Source organism: Papaver somniferum, chromosome 3 (genome assembly GCF_003573695.1).
Source record: "Papaver somniferum cultivar HN1 chromosome 3, ASM357369v1, whole genome shotgun sequence".
NCBI lineage: Eukaryota > Viridiplantae > Streptophyta > Magnoliopsida > Ranunculales > Papaveraceae > Papaver > Papaver somniferum.
Window position 1 is genome coordinate 3723496 of NC_039360.1, and position 12734 is coordinate 3736229.

Consider the following 12734-nt stretch of genomic DNA (forward strand, 5'->3'; position numbering starts at 1 on the left):
AGGCATGCGAATCAAGCCATCAAAACATGATGAGACACGCTTACAACCAAGAAGCATATCCCATCAACATCAGATCTTCGTCCAGATAATCCGATGGCAGAAAATCAAGGTGTACCGAAGTATGATGTTTCTGCGGAGCACCAAATAGCTCCCAAAGATCTACTTTATCTTATCCCCAGAAAGAGCCAAGATCAATGGCGAGGAGAAATCTGACTGACACGGATGTGACAGGGGAAGAAGACACTTGTCTGACACGAGCAAACATCTCAACTACCCGCATTAAACACTCTGAGCAGTGTACGTGTCAATCAACATGGAACGAACGAGGGAAACCCTTCGTGATCAAGCATGGAACGCAGGGGGCATCGTAAAGGACGAAGACCTCTGCGTGATGGACACAAATCACAAGAAGATAAGGTTGCAACGACTCTCAGAAGTAGGCCCCACGGTCCAACCCTATAAATACCCCTCTTTACCAAGAGAGAAAGGGGTCGACCGAGTTAGAGCAATTAGAGGAGAAGATAGGAGAGAGACAGAAATAGGAAGAGTAAGTATATCCTTTATCTCCGCAGACCTATGTACACTCTAAAATCATTCGACTATCTTTGTAACCGTTCAATACATAGTGAAACACCAACCCCGTGGACGTAGGCCTTAGTGCTGAACCACGTAAATCTTTATCTTATTTATATTTCAGCACTTTATATTCATCATTATATTTCATGAGCATTGCATTTATACTTCTATCTCTTTATTTTCTTCTATATGAACAGTACTTGTGATGATATTCGACTAGGCAATGACGAGCCCAAAGGCTTTGAGTCGATGAATCAATATAATCATCTCCTTTGCACATACAACACATAGTTTATGAACTAAAGAGTATGCAAACATTGTTTGTGAACACGTGGAGGCCCTCGTGATTTATGTGTTCATAGTAATGTTCTATTAAACTAGATTCTCTCAAGGGAGAGGTATGGATGGGTTAAGGATGGTTAGTTACTGATTTAGTATCTGATTTTATAGATGCGGAGAGTGCTAAAGTTACTAATGAATTGATAAATGTTGATTGTTGAATTAATGGAGATGGTCAACAAGAATTTATTGCTTAAGAAGTAAGAAAGGATATGTAATACATCACCACTTAGCTCAGCCCTTACCATTCCCATTTGTCATTGCATGTGCTTATAGTACCATGGTAATCTTGTCAATAACTGTTGGCTAATTGTTAAAGTACATATTTCCTGGGGCTCTCTGGTTAGCCCGACTCTAACAACACCATTTCCTCAGATGTCAAAGGAACTGTTTAGTATTTATAATTGTTTTAGAAATGTCTGAAATTTCTTACTTGATTTCTATATTTGGTTTTGAAAACCTACATACTAAATATAATGAAACAATCGACCAAACGAAGTTCATATGTTGATTACATTTAGTAACTAGATGCAGAGAACATATGAAGCCCACCACCCAGAAGAGATTCATCAGACAGGGCAAGTCTCTTAAAGCAGAAAACAAAGATGTCAGCCGGGGGAGGAGCCAGAGATTTAACTAAGGGGAAGCAAAAAAAATAAAAAAATAAAAAAATCTATATTGTAAAAAGAAGTGGTGTGTGTAGTCTTATAAATCCGACCATCGATTTCGTCATCCCACGATGAAGATTGATCGGTTATATGTCCTATATAGACGTCCGTCCGATCCCTTGACTTCCTAATAAAAATATGATTCTAAAAATTATTTAACGGCGTCGGATCCTTGGATTTCTTAATTTGACTGCAGCGTCGGATTTCCTAATTTGACTAAGTTTCCGTTAATATAGGCTAACACTAAGTAGATGTATTTATAGAACAGAAGAGCGTCATTCTTTAACGGTTTCACCAACAGATGATCTTCTATCTATAGTTCTTCCCCTCCATTAAAGACTTCTAATTCTTAACTTCGCCTCTCTATATCATAATAATACTGAGTTATTAATACTAAGTTATTATTATGGATGATTTAAAGGATGGATACGGTGAAATAAAAGAAAACAGAGCTGATGATTTAAAAAAAAAATTGGTCTAAAGAGGAAAGGAGAAGAAAGAAAACCTAATAGAGGAAGAGGAGTGAATTGGGTAAGAGGTTTTATGTTTAATGCAACCAAATATCTCCTTATTAATACATCTTCACGGAAAATATATGGCTAAGGGTCTGTTTGGCTTATGTTTTGTGGATGATCCTCCATGAAGATTATTCGTATACACCAGATATACTCTGGTCCATCGAACGTTCAATCATCCAATAAGCATAATGATTTGTACCATAACTTTCTCAAGAAAATTTAAGTTAGCCTCAACTAATCTAAAAGCTATTTTTAAAAAACAAATAAAATAAAAAACATGGTAAAGATTTATGTGCGAGATTTAAGTGTCACAACCCCGACCAAAAAAACATTAGGGAATGTTTAAGGGCCACGGTCGGGGCTGTAAGCCCCAGCTAATTTGACCTGACCAACAAAATACTATAGTATTCTCAAAGGACCACAGTCCCGACTAATTTGACACAACCACAAATACTAGGGACGCAAGTCCGAACTAACTTATAAGCTCGATGTTTGACAGTTATAATCTAATTAGTTTTGCGAATGACTAAAAAAGATTTTGGTAGAATACGGACCAGCAGATCAAACAACAAAACGAAAACGAAAAAGCCCCGGCCGTAGGTTGGGGTGATACCTAGTATATATATATATATATATATATATATTAATTAGGGGCTTAAAACGTCCATTTGGGGTGCAAGTAGGGGTGAGCATTTGTCCCGTAATCCACGGATTTAATCGGGACCAACCGTTCTTTTGCGGATGGATGTCCGGACCGTTCGTTAATGGGTTGGATGCGGATGAAATTTTTGAAATCCAACGGATAACGGATCGGGCCCGATACAACCATGAAGATCCGTTAGACATCCATATCCGTTAAATTAAGGACCTTTATATAGTTCTAGAAAATAATATGAATCATTTAAGAGTTTTTAAGATGTTTGCTTGGGGTGTTGTACATGACATTTTTATATTTGTATGCCTATATAAGATATGTAGGTTTTATAAGGAGTCATTTGTGTTAGCTTTATTCTCTTTACCATAAATTTTAACTAAAACAAATCCATTGGATTATCCGCACCCAATCTGTCCATCCGTGCATCCATTGGATCTGGATTGGATGCGGATGCCAAATTTGAAAACCGTTGTGCAATGGATTGGATGCGGATGAGGCGAAAACCGGTCCATACCGGCCCATACTCACCCCTAGGTGCAAGTATGATGAAATGGGCTTAAAACCCCAATTTGTTAAAAAACAAATTGGGCTTTGGAGCCAGTTGGGCAGGTTGCGCAACTGCACACCTTGCTATACACTGGCTCCGCCCCTCCTGCCAGCTAAACAAATCCAAACTTCTATGAGTTGCTATACACTGGCTCCGCCCCTGATGTCCTGTAAACGAATCCAAACTTCTATGAGTAGCTTCAGATAACCTAGAACGGTATTAGCTTATTCTGCCTCTTCACCGATTGACAGATCAAATAATAAAGATATCAGTTCTTCTGTTTGCAGTTTCAGCAAACATGGCAGAGAGGTTACTCTGCAGAATGATCATTTCTTTCAGATCTCCTACAATGTCATGACCGCATGGTATGCATCACAACACTAGGCAATTCCTGCAGCTGTCATCAATATTTTTGTGTTGACTGCCGGCCATAGATCATTATAGGATAAGCCGTGTCCGAAATAGGCTATAGCTAATGGTTCGGTTCACATACATTATTATGAGACCTCTAAATCCATCTTCTTATGTCTGTGTTTTGTATAGAGTCCAAAAAAAACACATCCCTTTTGTCCTCTCCCTTCTTGTCTGCTGATGTAAGAACTTATGCTCTAAGAAACCAACCAAATAACATGTATCTAGAACAGCCAGTTATATTGTAACTAGAATAGGCTTCTGAATTATCGAAAAAGGCTTCTCTATTCTGCTGTTTGAAAACAGATTTTTCTCCATTGACTGTTTTGACTTTGAGCTCATCTCAGGAGCCATTTTCATATGAAACCAAATCTATGTCAGCAAAAACATACCTTCATCAGCATTATCACCCAACTGAGTAAGCACCACTATCTTGGATATTCTAACATCCATGATGGAAAAAAGTTTATATGTTGATTGCACTTACTAGATGCACAGAGCATATGAAGTCAGCATCAAGAGATTCATCAGAAAGAGCAAGTCTCTTAAAGCAGAAAACAACAGATGTAAGCTAAACAAATCCAAACTTGTATGAGTAGCTTCGGACAAACCAAAACAATACTAGCTTATTCTGCTCTTCACTGATTGATAGACTGAATAATAAAGATATCAGTTCTTCTAGTTGAAGTAATCTTGTGTTGTTTCAGCAATACATGGCAGAGATGTTTTTCTGCAGGATTATATCTTTCAGATTTCCTAAAATGCATGATATGTGGCATACCACTAAGCAGTCCCAAGAATGGTGTCCTTGTTGTAGAAAGGAGCAGGCGAGTTAAGATACATACAGGTCCTCAAGGTTTGGCCCTTAATCTTAGAGTATTCTATCCCTTAGCTAATTCGGACTAAAGTGGGCATAAGTTAACATTAGCTTGTGCAACCAACAAAAGTAAACCAAATTATGCTACATGGAGTTACTAGTTTGAATTAGCTACACCAAGAGCCGATGCCAATACAATACTTAAGATTCATATAAACATTAAGAGCCTAAGATACTCTACCAATATATTTTTGGGTACCAATTATAATTTCAAGCAATCAAAATTCTGTTCCATCTTGTAAAAATCAAGTTGCAATACCATTTTCTAAATCATACAGTGTATTCCTAGCAATGTGTAAACCCTACAATGAGTCGCTACATATTCTTTACTTTTCAATTCACATTCCTTACGATTGTCTTCCACCGGGTTCATCTGGTCAAACAGATGTAAACTCACAACACCCAAATTTATCACTAACTGAATCAAACACCCTAAACAAAATACAAATCAGATAAAACAAACCCAAATTGAAACATGATATATATACCCAAGTTATATTTCATCGAAACATAATAAAGACATGTCTTTCAGTTATTTTATCAAACACATAAAAGATACTTACAGACTGAAAAAAAGAAAAACCCTAAGAAGAATCAACAAAAGAAGGATTTCTCAAACTCATCCTTACTTGTTTAATCTCTGCTTTCTGATCACCATCATTAGAAACAGAATCACCACAATCCAATCCACATCCACACTGAGGTTGTATTTCAAAATTATCCAAAGCAAAATTAGCAGAAGCAATCCCAACTGAGAACTCAAGTTCATCACCTTTCCTAACAACTTCAATGATATTAACCCAAAACAACAATATCTTCACACTTACACCTTCAAGATTTGTAAGTTTATCCTTTGATATAACACCCCGTATAGTCGATTGATATCTCAATTGATAAGAACCTTCAAGTGAAAAACTACATGTTTTCTTCATTGATGCAGAGAACTTACCAGTTTGTTTATCTAATGTGTACCCAGTTACCCCTTTTGGGAGTAATCCAATTGGGAAATCGAAATCTTCAAGAATCTCATAGGCTGAAGGTTTATCATCACGAACACCAGTTACTTCTTCACCAGGTCCATAATCTTCGTCTTCACCAATACCATATTCTTCTCCATTAGACGGTGTAATTAAATAGAGAAATAGACATAGAATTGCAATTACAGATCTGGGGCTTCTTCTAAAATCGAAATCCATGTTTCTTTTGGTGATCTGAAGATCAGAGGATGATCAATACCCAGAACAGAGTTTTAGGTTTGTGATTTTGACTGACTTTCTTTTATTCTTGTTATATGTCTGAGGATATATCAGAGGATATATCAGAGGGTGGTTGAGCGACACATCGGAAGGTATTTAATGAAGATGTTAAGAGGGATTCTTTCTTGTGGGACCCGCTAATGAATATCAGTTTCCAAGGTGAAACGGGATTCGGATTAACGGTTAAGATCAATGGTTGGTAGGGTTAAGGTATGAAAAGGATCCACGTAGTTTGGATTTTGACGTTTTGTTATAGCTGATGGCGGTGGATGAATGCTGTCCACCAATCAGTCAAACTGAAAGGAGACTTTACGCTATTTGTTGCTGGTCGGGTTTTTGAGTCAGATGTGATGAGTCGGTTAACCGGGTGTTGTTTTTTGGTGATTCGATTTTTGGATCTAGCTCGTTCCCCGATCCGACAGGAATTAAATGTGGATGTCAGACTATTTAGTTTTCAGTTTGAGTCAGATATGACTAGCTACACGCGACCTGACTCAGATTTTATTTCCGATTCGAACTTATTTGGGTGAGAGAATAAAATGTTGTTGATTCATGGGACCAAACCACTGATTTGCATGTTTTTGAGGGTTTTACGAGAGTGATAGGACAAGAAGAAATCTGGACACGCCTGATAAATTAATTGTGAAACTTCCTTTTTATCGGAGTATGAAAAATATGCTCTTGTATACGTTGTCGTTCTCTGGGGCATGGGTGATAAAGTTATTGATACAGTCAATTAAATTGGCTACAATTTAGGATTTTTCTTTACTGCTTGTTTACTGTTTCTTTTTCAGTATTCACGTTTCTTAGTTGTTGCTTAATTGTAGGAGTTTGGTGTTATGGGTTTGTTAGCAAAGTTTTAGGAGTTGTTGAAGTCGTGGGAATGCCCGCTAGCTGTTTGTTTTTATGTTATAAAAGAGATGGAGTCTGTCAGTTCAGAGCAAGAAGATTGTAAGCCATTTTTTTCATCTTAATACAATCAGATTTCATCTTTCAATTGTTTTGTTCTTTTCTATCTTTGTAGTTGTACCAACAAAATTGGTATCGAGAGCCTAGTTCGATTTTAATCTGGCGTTTTATTGTTTAAAGATCACTTCCGCTGATGTTATCGATCTTCACTGAATCAAGGTGTGCTTTTATTTTTGAGACGATTTTTTTTCTATTAAGTGTTCAAGATGGGTAGGAACACTGTCAATATCTTCCAATCCTTGGTTCATATTTTTTCTGGTGACAATTATGAGTTTTGGAGTATTAAGATGAAGACTGTTTTTATTTTTCAAGATCTTTGGGAACTTGTTGAGAAAGGTTATGCAGATGATGAGAGAACAAGAGGGAATCAAACTGATGTGAGGGAACTTCGTAGGAAGGATGCAAAATATTTATTAACTATGCAGGAAGATGCCACAGATCCAATCTTTCCCTAAGATTTCAGATTGTACCAAGTCAAAATATGCTTGGTTAATCTTGAAGAATGCTTTTCATGGTGGTGATAAGGTTGTTGTAGTGAAACGTCAAAGTATCCGTAGAGATTTTGAAACCCTCTTTATGAAAGGAAATGAATCTGTACAAGATTTCTTTTCTAGAGTTTCAACTATTTTTAATCAGTTGGAAACTTATGGTGAGGTTATGACTGACTAAAAGGTTGTAGAAAAGGTGTTAAGGAGTCTGCCTTCGAAGTTTGATCATGTTGTAACTGCAATTGGAGAGTCTAAAGATTTAACTGTTTATTCAACTAATGAACTAATGGGTTCTCTTTTAGCTTATGAAGAAAGAATGAACAGGTCAATGGAGAAATCTATTGAACATGCTTTTCAATCAAAAGTAGAGGTCTCCAAGAAGAAGGAAAACAACGAAAGTTCATCTAACCACAAATCTGTCGGACGAGGTCGAGGCAGAGGTGGCTATCGTGGTCGTAGAAGAGGACATAAAATATCTGGTCATGCTAAATCAGATTCTGAAAAAAGCAACCAGAGTTATAAGTGGAGGCAGTGCAACTATTGTAAAAAATATGGGCATAATGAGGACTATTGTTGGGAAAAGAAAGGTAAAGAAGAAGCAAACTTTTCTGAACAGAAGAATGAGAAAGGTAACCTGTTTCTTACTTGTGTTAACTCAAAAGACAGTAAGATAGATGTATGGTTTGTGGATATTGGTTGTAGCAGTTATATGACAGGTGCAAAGGGTCTTTTCCGCAACATTAATGAAGATGAAAAGTTGGAAGTTCGTCTTGGTGATAACAAATGTGTTCAAGTTGAAAGGAAAGGAACCATTGCAGTAAAGACTAAATCAGGTATAAAAGAACTAATTCATGATGTTTATTATATTCCTGGTTTAGCTCAAAACTTGCTTAGTGTGGGAGAATTAATTCGAAAATGGTATTATTTATTATTCTAAGATGGTGTTTGTGTTATTAAAATACATGGAACACTCATTTTCAAGATCCATATGACTGAAATAAGATGTTTCTTCTTCTTTTATCTAACATCGATGAGTTAGTCTTATTTGCAAGTACTTCTGATGAATCTAGGATTTGGCATGGGCATTTGCATTTTAATGCCTTGAAATTGTTAAATCAGAAAAGTATGGTTGTTGGTTTGCCTTCTATTGTTTGCATTGATGGTGTTTGTGAAGGGTGAGTTTGTGGAAAGCAGCACCGTTTGCCATATCCGGTTGGAAAAGCTTGGAGAGCTACCAAGCCTTTATAATTGGTTCATTCTGATATTTGTGGTCCTACAAATACTTCTTTGTTTACCAATGATTTTACTCGCATGAGTTTGGTTTATTTTATTTCTTATAAATCTGAATCGTTCAACAAGGTTTTGGATTTTAAATCTTATGCAGAAAAGCAAAGTGGCTTTGTTATTAAAACTCTTCGAAATGATAGGGGAGGAGAGTTCTGCTCTAATGAATTTAATTCATTTTGCAAGTAAAATGGTATTCTTAGGCAGTTAACAGTGAGGAAAACTCCACAGCTAGCTGGAGTGGCTGAATGTAAGAATAGAACCGTCGTAGAGATGGCAAGAAGCATGTATAAAGAAAAACATCTTCAAAACATATTTTGGGCAGAAGCGATGTCGACTTCAGTTTTTCTTCTCAATGTTTCTCCTACGACAACGGTAACGGGTATGACTCCTTATGAAGCTTGGTGGAATCGAAAACCCAATGTAAGTTTCTTACAGGTTTTTGGTTCTATCGTTTATTCGTTGATTGATTTCAGTGATCGTACTAAGTTAGAAAACAAGAGTGAAAATGTATACTTGTCGGTTATTTGATGAATCAAAGGCCTACCGCGTGTATAACCCAGAAACTAAGAAGTTGATTACTCGTCGAGATGTTGTGTTTGATGAAAATAGTTTTTGTGTTTGGAAGGAAGAATATCATCATCTTCCTTTTGTAGAAGAACCTTTGAATGTAGACGAAGTACAAGTACTTCTTCCTTCTCCTCCTTCGTCTCCTTCTTCATCATCGTCTAGTGGTTTTTCATCAGATTCAAGTACTTCTGGCTGCAGTATTGTTCCTACTTTGGATTCAGATTCTCCTCCTCTAAGGGTACGTTCTTTAGCTGATGTTTATGAATCTTGTATATTCGTTCTTTTGGCTGCAGAACCCATTAACTTCGAGGAAGCTCAAGGAAGCAAAGAATGGCATATATCAATGAAAGAATGGATTGCTTCAATTGAGAAAAATAATACTTGGGTGTTGGTTGATTTACCACCTGAAAAAGATGTTATTGGCGTCAAATGGGTTTATAGAATGAAGCACAATGCTGATGGAAGTGTGCAAAAGTTCATATCAAGGCTCGTCGCAAAAGGGTATGTTCAAAAATATAGTATTGATTATCTTGATACTTTCTCTCATGTTGCTAGACTTGAAACCGTTAGAATTATTTTAGCTTTAGCAGCTCAAATGAAATGAAATGTTTTTCAATTTTCTGTTAAGTCTGCATTCCTTAACGGTTCTTTGCAAGAAGATGTGTATGTTGGACATCCCCAAGGTTTTCTTGTTGAAGGGAAGGAAAAAAAACTTTACAAAGTGATACAAAGCTCTTTATGGACTTAAACAAGGGCCTAGAGCATGGTATAGTCGACTTGATTCTTATTTTTCTAAGAATGATTTTCATCGTAGCAAAATTGAGCTTATTTTATATGTGAAAGTGAATGGTAGTGGTGGTATTCTAATTGTATGCGTTTATGTCGATGACATTATATATGTTGGTTCATCTAATACTCTCATTCAAGAATTTAGAGCAAGTATGATGCATGAGTTTGAAATGTTGGTACTTGGTAGTCATTTTCTTTTGTTCTTCCAGTTTTGAGTGTTTAGTCTTTACTATTATCACACTTAATTTCAATGTTAAGGAGGCAGATGTCTTTTCTTTTCTAGTTTTGAGTGTTTTATTCTTTACTAATATCATATTTAATTTCAATGTTAAGGAGGCATAGACGCCATATTTCGCGCAGTGTGAGCGTTATATATTTATCCTTGTTCCAGTACTTTCTCAGTAAACTTAGTTTGAAAACTTGCGATATCAACTTCTGCTTAGGTGGATGTAACTTTGTTAGTCAATCTGCAAGTTTTCTAATGTTTCTTTTTCACTTAAATAAAACGTAGGCCGACAAAGGGAAAGTTCTACACATATTTTCAGTAAGAAGACAAATCTTGGAATAAGCTCTACATCTGCGTTATTATATTTTGTAGCATCCAGATATGAGGACACGAATAACTCTTGGTATGATCTCGCAAAGTGCACATGCTAACTGCATTAATATTTTGAAAAAAACTTAAATGAAGCATATGTTTGTGCGCTTTAAAAATAGTCTTCAATCTTCATGAGCACACAATATTCCTTTTGATTAATGACTGAAATATTTGCATGTCGTCTTTACTTCTAAGAAACTAAGATGACGAAACTACCAAACCAGTGATCCATCATCTTCTTTAACAAACCAAAAGACTATCTTTCCAAATCTCGCTTACCCCGGATATCGAGCAACATAGCTTTCACACCATCTGGAGGAAATACAACTTCTGAAATCCATGATGCCAGCTTAATATTCTCGTTCATTCTGGAAAATGAGAAACCAATGTTTCAGTAAACGAGTCAAGAAAAAAAAATCTTGGCAGGTTACAAATTTTGGTTTACCGATTTTAGATGACGTGTTGTTCTTGTTCTAATGGAAAGTTCATAAAGTAGTGAATTCTTCATCACTTACTTTATGATTTAGCATGACAGAGTTACCTAGTCAGACTGTTGATAGAAGCAAGCGAAGAATTTAGAGAAATAAAACCAAAGGAAATAGATCTCGGTGGAAAACTTCGCTGTAAAATCTAAACTAAATCGCACAGAGAAATTTTTGAAAAAAATACTAGGGTTTGTTCTTCACGGCTTGAGTTGAGGAGAAGAAGGAAATTTTTGTTTGAGATATAGAAGGAATCAGTGTTTGCAAGGTACTTTACGGTAAATTTATCCGATTTAGTGGATAGTTTAGACTCGAATTCATTTGACGAGTTAACTCCTATTTTCCCACTCCCTTGATCCGAAAACCTCCTTCCTATAACAAAAGTGAGAATTAAACATTTAAGTTGACTTTGTTAGTTGGTTTGTACGATCAATGGTGAATCTATATATAAATCGGAAGAGGAACACTATATTTAGCCAAATTGAAACTACGGCTGAAACTTCTTTTATGGTTGTTTTTCTGTTTGTGTTGATGGTTTTCACCTCGGGGTAAGTCAACAATCCCTACTTCCATTTCTCTTTCTTGTTCCCTGTTATTCTTTTTGCATTTGACATATACTTGATTAACTGTTTACACGCACAAATTATAAGCCATTTTTCTTTTCCTTAATTGCATATGGCGCGGATTAATTGCACCATGAAGACCTCTTCCGAAGTATTAATTAATAATATGATTTCAGGTGAATTTCCTTTTGCCGTGATTAAAAGCTGAATAAAGTTCTCATTTTAGAGCTTCTGGTCCCATCAGAAAATATTTAGACCAATAAGAATCTTCTTTTTTTTCACACCACCACCGATTATTTGAGACCTAGAAAAAAACGAAACTCGCGTCTGAGTTTATTTTATTTCTACTACTAAACACCACAACTAATCACAAATCTCTCCTACTACAAACTAAACCCTGATCACCGATTAACTAAACCCTAATCACCAATGATTTACCAAGACGAAAAACATCATGCGATACGAAGAACAACAAAATAGATGCTCAGATAAAACTCAAACCTTATCGCGTTTGGTAAATCCTAGCATGTTATCTATTGTTAAGTTAAAGATTTAACTGTTTTTACCGAGCAAAATTAAAAATATAAACAAAAAAATTAAATGTTTTTAGTATGTTCGCTTTTCTTCCATCCAGTTACTGACTTAAATAAAATTGCAGAGCTTGACGGTAATACGGAGAGGAAAAGTTACAAGAGGAAAAGTGACAAGACCGCAGACTTGGCTGCAAAGGAGTTAGAGTTTATCTGTTATCTTCTATAATTATATTTTGATCTGCAGGTAAGTTATTTTCTCGGATTTATATTCTAATGTTTTTGTGTGTGTTTGAAATCACTAATGAGGTTTTTGTTTAATCAGGGTTTAATGATTAATTTTTGATTCTTATTGTTAAACAGTTTAACGGGTTCTTCTTGAATGAAATCAGTTTGCTGGGCGTCGTAAAGCTTTTGTCCCTTTTACATCAAATGAGTCGACCTTAATCACCTTTAACAATCAGGTAAAACTTATCCTGTAGTTGGGGAATAATGTTATACCTTTGTACTTTGAGAACAAAATTTGAATACAACTAACAGTTTTTCAAATGATAAACTTATCTAACATATCAAATTCTTCTTTGCAGGTAAAAAGACTTGGTAAAGTTGCGGCG

General features: G+C 36.0%; 1 protein-coding gene across 1 annotated transcript; it reads right to left on the bottom strand.

Annotated features, from left to right (window-relative positions):
- Positions 1–5024: 5024 nt before the first annotated feature.
- LOC113355172 lies at positions 5025–5925 on the bottom strand. The gene has a single exon (XM_026597962.1). It carries the CDS (start codon positions 5785–5787, stop codon positions 5176–5178), a length of 612 nt encoding a protein of 203 aa, XP_026453747.1. The 5' UTR covers positions 5788–5925; the 3' UTR covers positions 5025–5175.
- Positions 5926–12734: the final 6809 nt, after the last annotated feature.